General features: G+C 36.0%; 1 protein-coding gene across 2 annotated transcripts; it reads right to left on the reverse strand.

Moving 5' to 3' along the window:
• Positions 1 to 6,220: 6,220 nt before the first annotated feature.
• On the reverse strand, positions 6,221 to 18,732 carry LOC113492920 (probable uridine nucleosidase 1). 2 transcript variants are annotated; one of them, XM_026870649.1, is made up of 9 exons: positions 18,640 to 18,732; positions 16,913 to 17,031; positions 11,544 to 11,651; positions 10,260 to 10,359; positions 9,764 to 9,929; positions 8,493 to 8,609; positions 7,726 to 7,862; positions 7,065 to 7,251; positions 6,221 to 6,916 (listed from the first exon to the last, which is right to left on the reverse strand). In XM_026870649.1, exons 2-9 carry the CDS (start codon positions 17,011 to 17,013, stop codon positions 6,756 to 6,758), a joined length of 1,077 nt encoding a protein of 358 aa, XP_026726450.1. In that variant the 5' UTR covers positions 17,014 to 17,031; positions 18,640 to 18,732; the 3' UTR covers positions 6,221 to 6,755. The 2 variants fall into 2 exon arrangements, with proteins under 2 accessions (XP_026726450.1, XP_026726451.1); XM_026870650.1 differs by lacking the exons at positions 16,913 to 17,031; positions 18,640 to 18,732 and adding an exon at positions 12,432 to 12,532.
• Positions 18,733 to 20,726: the final 1,994 nt, after the last annotated feature.

Genomic DNA, 20,726 nt, shown 5'->3' on the forward strand with positions numbered 1-20,726 from the left:
AAAACGAACGTCGTCGCACCTAGCGCCACCTACTACTCTATTCGGGGTAACCCGCTCCCTTTTATAATTTACCACTTACTCATTATAATAATAATTATGGACTATCTTAATACACATTTCCACAATCAATTAAAATCGTCTAAATAAACAAAGTATTCTCAATTAATCCGCGCGCCGTCACGGCCGTCCTGCGTCGTCACACGTCCTCGTGTGTCTCATGTGCATCGTTGTTGTCTGCAAACATTAGATAAAATGATACACTACACTCTCGTCTTGGCCTTCCTGACCAATTGGGTGACTGCTGATCACTTATCATTTCTCATAAGACACATTTTCCACAAATCTATCTTAAAAATTATAAAATCCATCTCCGAACTATACTCCAACTACAGCTATAGCTATAGATTAGCAAATATTAAACACACCGGCTCACCAATGCCACATAGGCCCTTGAATGCCAACCAGGTTCGCCACCCAGGCTAGTTTGTGCCACACAGGATAGTTGTCGCCACACAGGCTAATCGTCGCCACACAGGCTAATCGTTGCCACACAGGCTGGCCACACAGGCTGGCCACACAGGCTGGCCACACAGGCTACTTGCCACACAGGCTTGCCACACAGGCTACTTGCCACACAGGCTCGCCACACAGGCTACTTGCCACACAGGCTTGCCACACAGGCTATTTGCCACACAGGCTATTTGCCACACAGGCCATTTGCCACACAGGCTATTTGCCACACAGGCCAACACACAGTCCAATCGGTGCCACACAGTCCAACTGATAAATTGAATCAACTGCTAAGTAGTGATCTCCTCTAACCACACAAGTAGGACTCACTTACCCGCGCCGTCATCGGCACATTCTACTCATGAAGTATCCCAGGGACAAATTATCAAAAGTACAAGAAACCAAGAACAAAAATTCACTCAGTTAAGTTCCAAATTCAGGCTCCACACTTACGTGGATTGGGTCTTATTTGACCAACGGAAACCTCGTAGCTCAAAATTCAACATTTGTTTTCAGCCAAGAATATTTCTTTATGTTTACTTATGAAAAATATGAAATCCTAATTTTTAGGACAAAGTCATTTAAGTCCGCACGGCCACGGCCGCGTTGACTCAACCCAAAATATCGCTACGTATTGCACAGCATTGTATTACGTTAGCCTGGAAACTTGTCAGCTAAAGTCTGCTTTATTAAAGATCATTATGCATCAAAGAACAACACAGCAGTACTCACCACTCGGTCATTCGTTATCATGATTATAATAGTTGACTTTATCTTAACATCTGTATCTTCTTTACCAGAAACCTTTCATTAAGTCAGAGCTACCAAGTAACTCTACAATCTTACAGTTGCCACCAGCAACTCACTACTGGAACTAATCACGAATCTCAAAGCAGGAATCTGAGTCATACAAAGTCCGCACGCATTCCATGTGAATACTGAGTCCACCCGACTCCATGGCCTCTCCAAGACCCAATCTCAGCCAGAGTCACCATAGTCTCTTCAGTCGCCACCTCTGCCATAGTTAACACGGTCTCTGCTTCGATCCCGACCATTGACCTAAAATTCTATACTATCACCATTCTCGACCTCGTTCTTTATTTGGAACGGTACTTAGTTTTCGGACTAAAGATATAGGCACTTTGGATAAAATCTTTACTAGTGGTAACAACAGTGTTAACAGCCTTATACTCAGAACGCATAACTGCCAATGACATGTGCAATAACACCTATTATCATTCAAACAATAAGAAACTTATTATAACATATCAGTGCTTAACTTTGATTAACCCTGGGAAATGTTCATCATCACACTTATAACTTTAATCCAATCATAAGCATCAAACCAAAATGACCTCCCTCCGGGCATGATCATGCAACCTCCTTAGGTAACGATCACAACGGGTAACCTCTATCCAGTCACTACCACACGTAACTTCCATCCGGTTACAAACACAACACCCACTACTAGAGAACCTCACTTTCTCAAACCTTGATCAAAATAACATTAAACTTGGTTCTTTCAATTTGACACTTTATTTGTCCTATACATAGCCCCTTTTGTAAATCAATAACTTTAAAATCTTAAATAACCAACTTCTTAACGAAACTGCCATCAACTCATACTGATAAATATGCCGCTCCTTATCAAAAATAAATTGTAATCGACCCACCGTTGTGTTAGTGATCCTAAGGAAAGCTTGACCATAAGCACCCAGTTCAAATTAACTCGATACTCGCTGGAGCTCACACAGCGCAACACGATCAGATCACTCTCCGCACTTCGCACCAGTTTCCCTCGATGACTTTAAGGTACAGACATAGCGGTCGACATAGGTCGCTCCTCCTCCGCAAATAACTGTCTCTTTGAATCGACATTATAAGACGACAAGCTGTAATAAGAGCAATAATTAGTTGTCAATATTGGCACCATACAAAAATCAAACTCAAGACATTTTGCTTAAACTTCCGATACCTCGCCTAATGGCTACAATCGTTATACTTACTCACTTCTTTTTTTCAAACACAAGACATACAACTGACTTGACCACATACAATTGACTCGAAGTGATGATGCTACATTCCATTTAGCAAAGACAAATTCACTTACGTGCGTTGCTTTTCTTTATTAACTTAGTACAATAACCATCAAACCTTTAAACGTCTTGCCGAATTTCAATTTAGTACGCATTGTAAGACAGCAACGTAGTATATAGTTGGCCAATTTTCATTTTCAAATCTAGATTTCAAACCAAATCAATCCGCTTTCTTCCAAATGCTTGATCTGTCAACCTGCTTTTTCTCGTACAAACTGCTTTATCGTCGATACCGATTTCAGAACAACCTCACTTCTGTCTTCTAGAAGCTTATACAGGAACTTGATTGTTTTCTTTATACGGTTGCGGCACTCATTCGATACGTAATCCTGCTTGCCACAACTATAGGCCTTTGGAACGTCTTCTACTCGTGACTTCATTGCCACTATCGGCGAAATGGTATACTCATACATAGTAGGCTTTGTTTTCTAAAAGTAAGCGCGACGAGTTCTTGTTGCAGTCTACTGCGACTTTTAATATCTGTGGTAAATGCAATTCTGTACAATCGTGGTTCTATCATCGCTGCGTGCGCCAATGTAAAAGCAATAGCAGTCTTCTCCACTGACAAGAACTTCATCCGTGCGGTTCAGGTGCTCATAACTCATATCAATCATCGACTTCTATTGAGTAATCGCCATAAATTTGCAGCTGGGGTTTTTCAATTGATCAAATGTTGCCAAAACACGTCTTCAATTCAGGCATGCTATTCCAGGAAACGGTCTATATTATCTTCACCAAATGTATTTCGTAGTTGCATTGCAAAAAGATATTTCCAACAATCGCAATAATTTTCTGAGGACATATTTTCATGCTGACCTGTATTTATCTTTTACGATGCGTCGCTGGTAATCCCACTTCTGATGTGGGAGCGTCAGGAACATTTTCCGAACAGTCTAGGTTGGCCTCCATCTTGGGCGTATGAGCGACGGGATGTTCGAAATAAAAGCGTCAATGTTATCTTGTAGATTGTATAATGTGAACTTAGAACATTATGGAGTAGAATACAATAGGACGGTTGAGATGGAATATTATTTGGAGCCAATAGGTTAGTACGTGCTCGCTATTTTTATGACAACTGTCTTGACAAGCAAAACGAACGTCGTCGCACCTAGCGCCACCTACTACTCTATTCGGGGTAACCCGCTCCCTTTTATAATTTACCACTTACTCATTATAATAATAATTATGGACTATCTTAATACACATTTCCACAATCAATTAAAATCGTCTAAATAAACAAAGTATTCTCAATTAATCCGCGCGCCGTCATATATATATATATAGATAGAAGTAGTTTTAATATTGATTTCTTACAAATATCAAATTGTCATCCATACGTCATTACATAGCTGCCATTTGCGTTTTGTTATACCACGTTTTATAGTGACTGACGTTTCATGTCAAGTCACACGGGAACGCTGTCGAACGGGATAAAAAGTATCCTATGTCCGTCTCCTAGCTCTAAGCTACCTCCCTACCAATTTTCAGCCAAATCTGTTCTGCCGTTCTTGAGTTATAAGTGGTGTAACTAACACGACTTTCTTTTATATATATAGATAGTAGATAATTTGTACAGTTCTCCACTATTCACCCATACTATATTCTTTTCCTTATATGTTCCTTTAAAGTGAAGTGAAGCTTGTTAAAATATGAAGGTAGAACGAGCAACATCTTCTGTCAAGACGAACGCCACCTCAGTCTGCCCGTGACCATGATATATATACTCGTAGCGGTGCGTTCACTGTCAAACTCGTGGTTGCGTCAATACACTCATGGTGAAACAATAAATAGTGTTACGTTCGATGTGTGTTTCGTGTGGCTACACCTGCAAAGGTGTCGAAACGTCGGGAACTAAAATCTAAAATAAAACCGCGATTAAACCCGTAAAATTAGTTTTATTTCAATGTATTATTGTTTTGTTAAAACTTTATTTTTGCTGAACTAATTGACGTACTGAGTCTGTACTCTCTGGGTTCCATCAAACATAAAACGGCGACAAGGACGGCCTCGAATGAGATGGCGCGACGAACTGGATGCGTACCACAAACAGTGGATGGCAAAAGCAATAGACCGGACAGAGTGGAAGAATCTAAGGGAGGCCTTTGCCCTGCAGTGGGAGAGTAACGGCTGAAAAAAAAAAGACGTGTGTTCAGATGGGTATTACTCAACGCCTTCAACTTACCATATAGCAACCGTATGTTGATTGACGAACTAAAAAAACTTAGCTTTTGAATGTTTTGCTAACAAAACTTTTTTGTAACATTTAAATTAGGTTACAACAGTGTGTAGACTCAGTAGTAGTAGTAGTTAGTGATTTTTTTTTATTAACTGAGAAATATAAAATCTTTTATTTAAATGTCATATTAAATTTCGTTTATTCCAGCTTTTTCGTTCTTTATCTTAATAACTAGCTGTTGCCCGCGACTACGTCCGCTTGGTTAGAAATTTTTCCAATTTTTCTATTATATTTTCGCTTCTATTAGTCGCAGCGTGATGGGATACAGCCTAAAACCTTCCTCGTTGAATGGTCTCTTCAACACAAAAAGATTTTTTTTAATTTGAACCAGTAGTTCCTGAGATTAGCGCGTTCAAACAAACAAATCCTTCTGCTTTATATATTAGTATAGATTAGTATAAGGTAATTTCAAAATATTAATCAAATACGAAAATATAGTTTGGTTGGTGTTGCTTTTACAAGTAATTCTTTTTCATGCCAGTGATAAAGAAATGCTTTCAAACGTAGCATCAATTATATCAGTAGTTAACCAAAAAGTATTTATCTGTGAGGAAATAATAGCGGTTTATTAAGTTTTTTTTTATTGTTTACGTTTCACATATCAAATACGTACGTAATTATTTATGTAATATATTATTAAACTAGCTGTTGCCCGCGACTTCGTCCGCGTGGTAGAAGATATAAGTTAAGAATTTTTGAACGAAAGCAGTCGTTGATGAATGTTTTTCCCCGTTTTTGCTACATTTTCCATTGTATCTTCGCTCCTATTAGTCGCAGCGTGATTGTATATAGCCCATAACCTTCCTCGATGAAAGGTCTATTGAACACAAGATTTTTTCAATTTGAACCATTAGTTCCTGAGATTAGCGCGTTCAAACAAACAAACAAACTCTACAGCTTTATATATTAGTATAGATTTTATATAAATTTGGTAACCATGTATAATTATAAAATTTGAGAACTTGTCATTATTAAAGCTGAAAAAAGCGAGAAATAATTGTACTTAATAAATAAATCTGAGTGAAATGAAACAAAATACAAATAGTTAGGTAATACTTAATTTTAATCTTATCTTTAACAAAAAATAAATAAAAATAAGTCAGACTTGACACAAGTAAATGACACAAGAAAATAGGAGTCGTAAACAGCAAACCAAACATTGATATAAATATTAAATCGGCACTGTTCTACAAGATAACTCACCCAAATCTTTGACGTTAAGTATTTAATTTCCAAGAGCCGATACATAATTTTGAGTGCTAAGGCACAAGATAGACTAATAAGACGTTAGACTAAGTTATGTTGTCCACTATAACTGTCCACAATGAGTGGACTAGTAGATAAATAAGTTTTGTTCTACTCAACCCTGTCTTACGCATCTTCTGTCTCACTTACTCCTAATGGAATTAAAAAGTACTCTTTCTTCTGAAATCGAAGTCTTCACACTTATAGGAAGTTTAAGAATTAGGTAATCTATCGTGCTCGAGAACTACCGTATAATGTTTATGACTGCACGGGCAGTCGAGTGGTTGAGGTCACCAAACGCATTGAGCGCGACGTGTCGCGAGCTCGATACCTGCGTAGGACAAGCATTTGTGTGATCCACTAATGCTTGTCCAGAGTCGCAGTGTCTTTGTGTATGTATCTTGAATGTTGTGTGAAACTCCCGCGACTCAAAAAAAATCCTTAATGCGGGGATCGTTAAAAAAAGGAATGAGGAATAACATCGCCGGCAATGTATGACAGCTTGCACTGTTAAATAAGAGTTCCCACCCTCCGTAATGTGATACAAATCGCACGATATTTTTCGATTTGCCTAAATGAGCATTCTACAATGTTAATACGTCAATAATATTTCACATTTCGTAATCTCAAGGCAATCTGACTGATCTATTTCGTCGCGTAGTTAAATATTAATTGATGAGTTTTCTGCTATGTTCTGTTGAAGGTGACATATCAGCGGAGAATACAGTCAACAGAAAGTCTTTGTATTTCTGTAAATCTGCTTTGTACACTATGCGGGAGTTTGGTTCCGTGTGGTTAAAATAGTTGGTGTTCACGCCTCGATTTTCCCCTGAAAATATGGAAAATAAAATGTTTTATAAGGTAAATACATAACATAGTGTAAATATGGACGATGTGTTTAAATATTATTTGTGATTTGTTGCACTCTAAATTTTCTTACATAAGTCGAATTGATTAATTTATTTGCGATATCTTACCACAAGTTGAAATACTGTTTTTAGATAGCTTGAAGTCTGTGACAATGCTGTTGTCTAGTGCTATAGCGGAGACCACGGGGTCCAACAGGGTCCAGGACTCAGATGATGGTAGCGAAACGCGTTCAAAACTTGTCAATGTCTGTACTAAAGGAGTTTGGATTGACCCAAAAACGTCGGTACGCCATTCCTGAAATTTTGATTTTTTTTTTATTAAATAAATACGCCTTCGATCAAAAAAATGTTTTTCGTTTTTATAATCAGCTAAATCGACTAAAAGGTAAACCCAGCAAACGAACTTGATGGCATCATTATTTTAGACAGATCTATTTGCCACTTATTGTGTCTAGCATTAATTTTAGCTGGGTTGCAATTACTCAGACACAGACAACAACAGGCTTCCGCTGCCCAGTATGTATCGAGGTTCACCTTCGCATTTTCAAGAGGCAGACATGCAAAGAGGTTTACTTTGAGAGGTGACTCTTACCGACTATTACTATCGTTCACTAAATTTAGGTGCTAGATTGCAGACTGATGCAGGTTAAAAAAATAACAACACTTACAGTGTTGTTTTTTAACAATAACCTAACCTAACCTTATCTACATCTAAAAATATGTATATGTTAATATGTGTCATAAACAAATAACAATCTTATTGACATACCTTTGTAATAGTTAACGATTTATAAACTTGTGAGAATGGTACAAATGTCACTATGTCTGCTACAGCACCATCAGCTACGATATAATAGGCTTCTACATCCATCTCTGCATTGAATTCTGGACCAGGATGATCTTTACCTGTAATTAAACAAATTAAGCAATAATAATAATTGATATATTATAAAGAAGACTATAGATAATGACTTAGCACCACATGTGACAAACGGAGATAACTAAAAATATTGGAATATTGAATTACTTCAATTTGTCCCTCTTGTAATTAAATGTATTTTTCTAACGGCGGCTTTTTTTAAACGACTCCTGCACTGAAGAGTTTAAGTCTTGTGCTGTGAGAGCTTCACCACATGGTTTTATTCACAGAATTAGTTACAAGTCAAAGTTGTCTTTTTAAAACTTGTGTCAAGTGTAAGGGTTTAAACTGCCCCTGGGCTTCAGACATGGATTTCTTGTATGCCATAAGTTTCCAGATGCTTGACTGGACCATTTATATCTAGTGAAAACCGTTTAGAAATCCATCATCTCAGCCTATAGCTGTCCATTGCTCGACATAGACCTCTCCATACGTTCTCCAGCGCGAACGGTTCATTGCCACCTGCATCCAACCATTTAGAACTACGCATTTGAATCAGAAAAGACTGACTTATTTAGCTTTGCTTTTCTCATCGAGAAAATTGAACACGATAACCATCAGTTATACTAGTCGCAAGCAGAAAATATCCCTGCAATAACTTAATAAAATATACTTACTAAATAGATGTCCACCACCAACGTACAGATGTGCCAATCTGCTTATAAACATAGGATCCAATCTGATTGCCAACGCGATATTCGTAAGAGGTCCTAAAGCCACGACGACAAGTTCCCCTGAAATAGAAGTATTTTAAATAGGTTTTTTCAATAAATTGACGTACAGGAAATTGTGGGCAGTCTTTCAAGTTGGTAAACAGAGTTGGAGACTGATTCATCATTCATTTTAGCAGACTACATCGGCTAGCCTTTTTATTAATATTTGTGAACTAGTTGTTGCCCGCGAAAATTGAAAAAACTCCCGGGAACATACAAAAGAAACTATCCTGTGTGTTATTAATGGTTATAAACTCTCTGTGTACCAAGTTTCGTCTAAATCCGTTCTGATGCTTTTGCGTGAAAGAGGAACAAACATCAATACGTACAAGCTTTCGCGCTTATAATTTAGTAGGTCAAAGTCCAAGTCATTTATTCATTTACAAATGAGGATATAGATAGGATATGTAGATGTTAAATATCATAGAATATTAATTCTAATATTTATATTCTCATTTGGTATTATATTGTAAAAAGTGTCAGAGCTGTGGCTACTATTCTGTAAAACATGGATTTAAGGTTAACTGAACATCATCATCATCATCATCTCAGCCTATCGCCGTCCACTGCTGAACGTAGGCCTCCCCCAAAGAGCGCCAACCATCCCGGTCCTGGGCAGCCCGCATCCATCCGCTGCCAGCCACCTTCTTCAAATCATCGGTCCATCGTGCCGCAGGACGTCCTACACTACGTTTGCCTAAACGTGGTCTCCACTCTAACACGTGTCTGCTCCATCGACCGTCTGTCCGTCTGCAGACATGGCCGGCCCATTTCCACTTCAGCGTGCTGATTCTGCGAGCAATATCGGTAACTTTGGTTCTCTGGCGGATGACTTCGTTACGAATTTTATCCACCAGAGATACCCCGAGCATCGCTCTCTCCATCGCACGCTGAGCAACCTTGAATTTATGGACCAGGCCCACGGTGAGTGTCCACGTTTCAGCTCCATACGTCATTACGGGTAGGACGCACTGGTTAAAGACCCTGGTCTTAAGGGATTGTGGTATCGACGATTCAAAGATATGACGTAGCTTCCCGAATGCTGCCCAGCCCAAACGTATTCTTCTGCTCGCTTCCTTCTCGAAGTTGTGTCGCCCCCGTTAACTGAACGTTTTTCTAGAATAGCACTTTTTGTAAGCTGACTTGTGGAAATATCTAACTAATCTATGTTGTACCTTTATACTTCTTTGATAATTCAATTAAAGCGATCGCAGCATGTTCTTTCTCAACCTGCACTGGTTCCATGGATTCTAAGAAGTCGCCAAGACCGTCGTACCCAAAGTAGTAATCACTTTCGATACCTTGTATAAGGCACTGAGAAGCACCTGAATAAACTGGTACCTGAAATTCACAAATGGAAAATTGTTGAAAAATCTAAATTAAACTTACATAAAATGTTACAGGTTAAAATATACATAATGCATAATTATAACACGACATATATCAAAAGTTATCTACAAAATTATGACTGTCACAACTGTTGCTTAACCTCGACAGTCGGACGTACAGGCGGACAGACGCAGCGAGTCAGAAAAATAGCTCCGTTTTTACCATTTTTTTGCGAAATAAAAAAACAAGATCTAAAGCAGTTTCGGGAGTAAAACTCCGGTGCAAACCGTCATCTCACGTCAGTCAAAGCCTTAAGAACTGTTGAAGGAATATTATACTTACATCATTTCTATCAACTAGGCTCAGTATCCTGCCGCTGTTGATTATCGCTTGAGTTAAGTTCACGTTACCGTAGCTAGTGGTTATAGCTACTACGTTAGGTCTGAAACAAAAGAAATGTGTAATTATTGTAAAGCCTAATTTTCGTTCAACAGTAGGACCAATGGACCGATCACCTAAGAAAGGAGTTGCCTCAGACTGGATGCGTTTGGCGGAGGACTGCGTGTTGTGGTGCAACTTGAGGGCCTATGTTCAGCGGTGGTTTCGTTAGGCTAATTTCATTGATTGATTGTTCAAAGGTAAAGGAATATGCCACTAGATTCCTTGTCCACGCTACGGTCACGCCTTAAATTTGGTAAAGTGAACAAATGTTTCACTAGATGATGATGATGATTCCGTCCGTATTTTAAGATGGTTTGTCTGATCAGTCATTGTTTAACTTAATACATATTTAGCATCAGAATAAACCTACACTTTTCTAAATAGCTACAGAAAGGAATTTCTGACTAATGAATTTTTGAACATCTTATCTTGATAAAAATGTCAAGAGGCGATTCTCCCTAGATGTCACGTTAAAAATTTCCTATATATCTTATGAATTATGATATCGTCATTCTTATCATGCCAGGACCATCGAACGATGTTCCTTAATCTTGGTAAATCGATTTCTCTCATTTTCTACTTGTTTATTTAGATAACTTTCAATTTCTTATCCGAAAAAGGCTTAATACAATCTTGCATCATCTTTTGAAAAACCTAAAGATTATCTTGAGATATTTGTTGCTAATGGCTGATTGTAAGATAAACCGGATGATCAGAGAGCAGGTTTAAACGACGTAAACGTAAAACCTTTTAAGTGGACATTCTTAATAGAAAATATGTATAAGTACGATTCCATTTTTATTTTGAAATTGCGATAGGCAAACTTTCCAAAGGTGACAAACAAGGCTATATATTATAGGTACAAGAAAAATCTAAAGCTAGTCTGATAATAAAGGCATATGACGATCTAAAAAGAACGACGGTCATGACCTAACACGTTCCTACCAACAGCCAAAATGTCTGTATTTTTTTATAATTATTAGAATATTGAAAGTAATCTATTCGGTATGCAACACCAGCTAATATATAAAGACAATCCGCAGCTGAAAGGCATGAACTACCCCTTAATAACAGAGAATAGGATACTAAGCTGTGAGTATGGATAGAAATTCCCAGTAATAAGTATTTAAAAAGTCACATTAATTAGACCAAAACGTTTTGAACATTTGTTTGGTGATTACATACCCATAAAAAAACGTTTCGTACTGGAAAGCCATGGCAATAGCGTACGCATCGTCAGCGCCTCCATCGTGATCAATGACCATCTTCTGTCGGTATGGCGATGCTTCATCACTGGAAATAAAAAAATACATCGATTTGAGAAACATATTTTATTAGAATTAGCAGTTTCTTGTGAAATTTTTGGTTTTAATAAAAATAACAAATGGTTTTATTCTGTGGAACTTAGATTATCACCCTAAGAGGCAGGCCAAAAAAACAAAAGTAAAATGTAGTTTTAAAAAAATACGAACAAAATTTCAGACACAAAGACGTAATAAGTATATTTTAACTTTAAAAAACAAAGTACTAAATATCTATATATCCAAATATTATTTAGAATGACGTTATGATATAATTGCAGCTATCAGCTCTACCAAGTTCGAAATTAATCAAAACATCAGTTGGCAATCTCAAAATTGGATTTGATTAAGTTTATTATAGCTTGATAAATTATGATATTAAACATCGTGAATCAATTAATTGAATCCAGGATTTCTTCTTGTTATTCAACTTGATATTTTAAACTGCCCGTTTGCCAATGTTTCCTTTAGGGTAATTATTACTTGTGAAAAAGTTGAAATAACTTTGTAACACACTGAAAAAGTGCTTGCCGGGATTTGAATATAGGACCGTTGATTTGACAGTAAAGTCATAATTATAGCTGTCGCTGTTACGAACTTTCTGGATACTTCACTTCATTCAATTTTTAATAATCATTTCGCCAGCAAGTGTGATCAATATTGGACCAATCCTCGACATTTTCTCACATTAACAACAATTACAGGTACTTTTATTACTAGGTACTATTAGTCATTAAAGGTATTCCCAAAAAAGAAAATTTAAATTTCTTACCTTCCAAATAAACAAAAGAAAACGAATATACAAATTATTCTCTCCATGTTCCCCTTGATCTTGACCGTACTCTTGAATAATTTCGTGCTTTCCAGATAAAAAATGAAATACAACTGATATTTATGTTAACATGTCCTTATATATCTTTAATAAATCGAAATCATGTTCATATCTATGTAATCTGACAGTTATTACCTACTATTATTATATCACACTATCTTATTATGAATGTGATACAATCAGTTGTACCACCCCGATACGCTTTAATGCAAATTGTTCGATATTTTTATGCTTTTCAAATTTTCTTAAATTACTGTTTACAGATTATTTTTATTTTATGCAAGAAATACTATTATTTGCGTATTATTTTATCATTTTAATTGTAAAACCATGAAGAGCCGGTTTTTATGCTGGTATGTAATGGCGCGCGCACTTTTCACGATGGCACTTTTTTTCTTTTCTATCTTCAATTAATACACCAATGCCTTGTTAGCTACAAGGCATTAATGTATTCAATCCAAATCACTATCTTCACTTTTTTTAAATTAATTAATTATATAATTTCCAAAACATTACTAGGATCTCGTAAAGCTCATTCTATTCAAGTATATTTACTTTTAAAGTCTATTTCCACTATTATTTTTATCCAACTTTTCACTCCATTGACAATACTAGTTTCACACTGTTATTTTCGCACAGTCTCCTTAAAGGACCTCCTTCAATGAGGTTCTTTTAAGCACTAAGCTCGTACCAGCCTGTAGCTATTTATAACGCACATGTTTTTTGCTCACTAGGCTAACAAAATAACTAAAGGCACATGCCCCTCATAAGCTATCTTTTAGGAAACATAAAAGTCTTCCTTATTTAATGAACATTAAAACTCGATTTTTTCTGCCAACTGTTGTTTGAAGATCATCACTTTCTTTTACTTTGTAATGACTTTTATATTAGCCATATAACCAATGCACAACTTATGAAGATTTACACTCCGAACTAACAACCTACTTATTATCGAAAACAGTTAACAGACGGACATGCTATTGCAGTTGAGGAAGAGAAGCACCACTCTGCGCCATTAAGTGACATATTGAATGTAACATGGTGTTAGGTGGACTTGATGGTAGACAATCAGCACAAGCACTACCGAAAAAGAAACTATTAATAGTAATTCACAACTGACATAAAAAGATCGAACACTGTTTCCGACAAATCAAATGATGACTTTCCTCCAAGAATTGTTTTTTATTGATAACGTTCAACGATGAACGAATCAATAAAAAAAATATATATATAAAAATTGGAAAAGAAAACGTGTTATTTTGAAGTTTGAATTAGATTTACTAAAACCCTTCCTGTTTGTCGACTAAATATCACTAAAATTAAGTCATAGGTCAAGGTTGTTTAAAACCAGCCTTAATCGTAATAAAAACGAGATTCTGAGTTGCTTCGCAAAAACCAGTATAATGTTAAACGTCCATTGGGATGCGTTGTATATCTATATATTATTTTACAAATATATGCTGAAGGGTTTGTTTGTTTGAACGCGCTAATCTCAGGAACTACTGGTTCGAATTGAAAATCTTTTTGTGTTGAATAGACCATTTCTCAAGGAAGGTTATAGGGTATGTAACATCACGCTGCGACTAATAGGAGCGAAGATAAAATGGAGAATGTGGCAAAAACGTGGAAAATATTCATCTTCAAGGCCTTCCGTTCAAAAATACCTAACTTAAACCACGCGGACGTAGTCGTGGGCAATAGCTAGTTTTACTATAAATTTCGAAAAACAAAAATCTAAATTGATCATTTCAATTTTTTTCCTTTAACTATTATTTTCTTTTTAGGAGTCCTAAATCTCTGTCGCGCAGAGTATGCGCGAACGATCCCGTGACTCTGGCTAAAGCAGTAGAAGCGGCTCGGGGTGTTTTTAGACGGTGGAAGTCCGACATATCCCCACGCCGTGCCCTCGACGTGGGTTGAAGACATTAGCGTTTCTCCCCGGAAAAAAAGGAGTCCTAAATGTCTATCTGCTGTCTATTGCGCTTTCACGCCTAAATCAATAATCTCATTTAAGAGGAACTTTTTACACATATACTTTTAAAATTCTAAAAGGATACTTTCTTCTGTGAATACACGGCAAGAAGCGACATATCCGTTCCACACTCGCATTAATATTATTTTAAAACAGAAGATGATAGTAATATTATTGCAAAACACATAATTATAGGGCTATTTTGATTTCTACTCTGATTACGAAATCATTACATTGTAAGAAACTGAAGTTAACACGCAAAAAACTTTCCAAGCACTGTTTCAAATTATCACTGATTATTTTAAAATAGTAGAAAATAATATAATTGCATGTCGCATAACAACATTTAATATGCATAAAACAAGTAAATTACGTGTAACAATATGACTTAATAACGTTCGAAATCAACCATCTTATCGCGTATTTCTCTAATCAAAAGAAACAAAAGAATTGATTCGAATCTGTAATATACCTATGTATACACCGTGATTTTTTAGTCGTCTTACAAAAGCAGCCTAGTTATGTATCCAATGACTAGAACACGTTCATGACAAAAAAAAATTGGTATTTATGAGATTAGAAAAAAAAAAATGCAATTTTTATTCAATATTATGATGCAATTCGTAGTTTTTTAGAAACACAGCTCTGTTGCGAGCGCGGTCCGAGCCTTGTAACAACGGTGAGCGGCGCGGGCGGCGGCGTTTTTATCATTTTTAAGAGTACATTTCAGATTTCTCTTGTTTAATTTTTCTTCGTACTTATTATCTTAGTTGATGATAAAAAAGTAATAATCGCGCCTAGGGGTATTTTACGTCGGATACAAGAACTGGGCTCCATTTGTAAGACTACTAAAAAATCACCGTGTATAAAATTGGAGTGTCTGTTTTTAATATTGAAATTACCGTTTTTACTAAATGCATATACGTAATATAATATACGGTACATACAGCAGCTGTAGCTCTTTTGTTTATTTCGGTTAATTTCTGAAATGGCTGGACCGACTAAGACCTTTTGAGTTTCTTTTGCGGACTTTACTCAATCATTTAGATACCCTGTGATACCGACATGGTATCCAGCAAGTAGACAACACAAGTGCCTGGGCAGGTGGGGTGCCGAAAGGAGAGACTACGATTTCGCCATCGCGGATTACAGACTTTTCCTCGTTATTATTAGCCATAAGGGCCCACTGCAAGGCAAAGGCATACCCTCCTTCCAATTTTCCCAGGTTATGGCTTATAGGGGCAAATTTTGCGATAAGGAATCGTGTTCGTCGCGCCATTTCATGAGACGTACGGGTAAAAAATGACATAATATACATATACTCAATTGAAGCAAATTTTATCCATATTAGTGTGTAATTAATGCTTGTGACATTGTATCTGCGCATTGCATACACCTTCTTTAATGGTTGATATTAAGCTGTAGTCTGAGCCTTTTTTACTCAAGGCTGTCCTTCGGGTGTTAAATTACGTCACAGAACACACCCTTGAAAAGATCTCAAGTAAGCTGGTTCCCTCGCGACGTCTTCCTTCACTTTTTCCAGTGATTACGTCTTAACATGCATTACTAATATGTAAATGATTAGATTTGCTTCGTACCTCTGTTTTATCAGCCCATTTTGCCTTGCTTTAATATTAACCTATATCTGTGCAAAGAACATAACCTATCACAATTTCTAGTAGCATAGTAAAAGTTACTTCCGACATAATGACGTCATAAGGTTAACATGGCGTAGAGCGCCATCTCACTTCAACAACCGCGATAACGTCACTTCAAGAGGTGGTTGGCCTTTATGGACTAAAATCGTCAGTCAAGTATAGGGGACTTGACTTTCCTAGTGTGTGAAGGGCTTTAAAGTCTGTAGGAAAGTATTCGCAGTTCCCGTTAAATAGCATTCTGTATCGGGCATTTTCCAAGCATTCCTGTTTGGTTCGTGTGGCACTCGTTACCAAGGATTGGTTATTTATATATCTGAATTTATTTTTGTATTCTTTTTTTATAGATGTGTAATTTAGATAAGGATTTTAATTTTCCGTTGTAATCAGCAGGATTATTTTAACTTTTTGTATAATAATAATTATGTATGTTTATCCTCTCCTTAAAAGATATGACATCGTTGGAAGAGTGCACATAATGAAGATGTAGCATTGCCATTTCGACGCAATTTCGTCGTTATGAGAGATTTCCTCCAATTCTTCACTTTACAAAAAAAAATATTGATCCAATGATTCCAATAATGAATTTCGGTTTCTTAACAAAAATTTCATTTTTATTGCAAAGCAATGACTATTTAAAAACAGATTTTCTACACGCCACGATGACAACCGTGCCGTGTTTCACGTAACACGTTTCGTCTGCACGTAGTGAATACTACGAGTATACGCCTTAAGCAAAACAAGATAAGGTTCAAATTGAATTAACACGTTACAGAAAAATATAAATCACTTACGCATTGTTAGAGAGTACGATGCCCAATGTAATGCCGACCACCAATAGAAGAACTAGCAGAGGGATGCCAGCATAAGCAACGGTCTTCTTTGTCAGCATCATATTTTCTTAATTGTTTGTCTGAAGAGATAGAGATTTAGGTTCATGTAGTCAAAGTTTGGTGGTCGAAGACCTAAGCTACAGTGGGAAGTTGAAAAAAAAAAAAAAAATACTATATAATAAATTTAAAAAGAGTGCTTCTCGCCTAAAAGTTTGAAGAGTTAGGGTAAGGAAAGTTTTATGATATAAAATAAATAAATAAATTAAAAGAATGAATTATTTCCTGATTACACTAGCTTTTAGATTTTTGTGGTATTTGTGTGGAAATTTAATAAACTTTAGTAAAATAAGTTTATTAAATTTACAACGGTCTAACTATACGCGCCACTACGTCATCTTATGATTAAGGTCCCCAGTTGGTTCCGAAGTAGTCGGGAGATCTCAATCATTTAGGTATAATAATAATAATAATATTTATTTATTTCTCTCATAAAGGTACATTAAACACAAGTCTATTTATAATATTTGCCATAGACTAAAACCTTTGTGAGAGCTGGAGTCTGAACTAGGTTCAAGACCTGTATGACAGATCTCCAGGCTCACACCCTTTAGACATGATCACATTTTGCGGCACATAAACATGAGTCTTATATTTATAATATAACATTATTAGCGGGAGAGATTTGTGAAATGTTATGTGGAGTGTAAAGGTAAAATTTTTTTTTTTTTTATTGTATTGTGTGTAATGTATGTGTGTGTGTGTGTGTTAGTAATTATAATGAATGTGATTAAAGTTACTTTATGATTTGGATGATACTTTCTGCTTCTTCATAGTCCAAATCAAGGAGCCAGTTCCTTACTGTTGTTTTACATTTATATTTAGCCATTTCGTACATATGTAAAATTTTGTTTACTCTGTTGTATGAATCATTCACTCGAAAAATATTTTAAAAGGAAAGAATTGACAAAATACGTAACAATGACTTATACATTTGTTTTTACGTCGTCATATTGGATTTCAATTGTTAATATCAAATTTCACACACAAATTACGTAATTAAATTTCTAAAACCTAAACACCACTTGATTATAATTTATTTTAATAGCATTTGAATTCAGCCTTTCCCCTGGACCCCTCAAAATTGCCAAGTTTAGAGTCATGGAACCTCTCATTCATCACTTTGTTCGTCATTCTGATTATCAGAAATTAATTAGTCTGACCGTAAATTTATTTAATAAAATATTAATTTATAAGGCAGCTTTTAATTTTACGAGAAATCTTATTTTCAGACCCACAGTAAGATAGGTGTTTGACATTGTTTGTCAACTCGTTCGTCTTTTGTTTACTAGCAATTGAGATGTTTTCAATTAATTGGATTTAATTGATATTCTAGTCGTCAACTTATCTTTTAATTGTGTGTGTTCAGTGTGTGTATGTGAACACAGCTCTGAGTTGAAATTAAAATACTCTTATATGTAATTGACTAATGTTTCTATGCATGTGGAACTTGACCTACCAGAATAAAAATGATATTGACTTATGTTGAATGAGTTTTAAAGAAATGCTCTTTGTTCTAAATTGCGGCTTAGATGTGACTTATGATACTCTTCAAATATATATTATGCACATACTTTTACATTTCAAAACAAATAAAATAAAATAAATGAATAGTTTTTTTGATTACCAACCTGTATTCATTTGACAGAACACCAATATTCGTTATTTTTCAAACTTGTTTTTTTTATCATCAATTTAAATATTCCACACAACAACTGTTTGCAACTTCGTTTTATATTTTTAATTATTTATTTTCCTAATAGCACAAACGTTTTTATTATACACTTTTAAAATATTTTCTGTCACTTTTAAAAGCATTATATAATTAGGTCAATTTCCGCGTAATATTTCACAACACTCCACTAAAAAATTATAATACGTGACGTATTCCCATTTCTACGTCAGGCGACAGATTAAAATAATACATATGTCATGGTATACAATTAAAATTTCCACACAATTTAAATAAGATAGATGCACAGTTTGTGTGATACCTAATCGCCAGATAACAGCGACGGCTGATAATAAACTCAATTGAATGTGTAGACAAACAATTGAAGTTAATAGGGACAGTATTAATTTTTGTGTGTGACTGGCATGAGCCGACCAATTGAGAAAGGGTTTTGAATATGGTTCCAAAGACCTTATCAACGAACTCTTGGTATCCGTTTTACTGATATTTGATCATTCTTTGTTTCGTTTATGGTGCTACCGACAGACTAACAGACGAACAAACTGATAGACCGATAGACACGTCAAACTTATAATACTCGTTTTGCTTCGGGGGTTATACATTTTTTATGGGCTTTTATCGTTCCAAAATAATCGCAAAAATGGTGCGAATCACAGGAATATTACAAATGCGAAAGTATGTGAGTAGGTTTGTTACTGCTTCACGCCCAACCAAGTGGACCGATTTTGATGAAATTTGTCATTAAAGTAACACTTAGGCTACGTTGGATTAAGACCAGCTACTAGTTTATCTGACTTTGTTTAACACAGGTTAATGAATTTGCATCTATTACTGACTTGCAGGTGAGTGAAACCGCGAGCAACATCTTGTTCAAAATAAATGATTAGGTTCGACAAACGTTTTAGGAAACAAATCTGATTTTATCATGTCGTACACTTAGATAATATATCATTTAAGCTCCAATATAAAGATAAACAAATTGTCATACTTTAATTAGTTGTTAAGTAAATTACACTTACGCGGATAAGATAATAATATTAATATTGTAACAATGGAATGGGGATAAAATACATACATACATATACTTTCATGGTAAGGATGCGCATAACACTTACAATGTTTAAGGTGGCTTAAAGAGTTGTGAATTGATTTGGGTGAAACATTTGCCCAGCAGTAGGACATTGTATGCTAAATAAAATGTAGATGATACTTATAAAACACAAACCGATCCTTGTAAATAGAACTCTTGATGATCTTTGTAAAAAATGCGTAGGTAATTTATATTTGTTTTGTAACCCAACGTTCGGATTAAGTACATTTGTACTTAGAATATCTAGTGAACAATTCCATTATTTATACGATTTACTTCTCCACACAGTTTCTACGTAACCTCGTCTTAAACACAACAGTATATAAGAGCTACATTAAAAACATAATAGGTACATCCATTGGAACAACAGCTGACTGGACCGGTTTGATGGACATTGAACTTCAGAAAACTAGAACCTAGGCCATCACACCTGTAGCAACGTAGATAAGATTCATTTTCCGTATTAAATATCAACTCTAAAATCGAAGCAATAAAGTGCAATTCAGCATAAGTAAACTCAACAATTTGTTGGACTCTCTTAAAGTTCCTTCTAACGTCCCTCTCTTGCATTGTATTCCTTCGTGTTAAGGTAGAAACGCAGGATGCATTTCTACCAGAAATGAGCGATGGAAAGGTGTCGCCCGATGGCAGCTGAGGCATTTTCTCCAGAGGTGTGCTGACCGAGGCGAGGTAAATGAAGCAATTATATTGGTTTTTTACAAACACAACCCTCGCTACGCATCCTCGTACATCTCTGGTGGTCACGCAGCCTCATGCCGTTCCAGCAAGTTGTGCCTAGACTAAGAGGCTGATTTGGACCATAATCTCATGCCATCAGTAGAAAGGTGAAGAACATAATAAAAGTGTGGAGTAAAAGCCCTGGATATGCCTATACGTAGTAGAAAATTGACAATGCTAAGGACAACGCCATCTAT

The sequence above is a fragment of the Trichoplusia ni genome, chromosome 4 (genome assembly GCF_003590095.1).
Source record: "Trichoplusia ni isolate ovarian cell line Hi5 chromosome 4, tn1, whole genome shotgun sequence".
Taxonomy (NCBI): domain Eukaryota; kingdom Metazoa; phylum Arthropoda; class Insecta; order Lepidoptera; family Noctuidae; genus Trichoplusia; species Trichoplusia ni.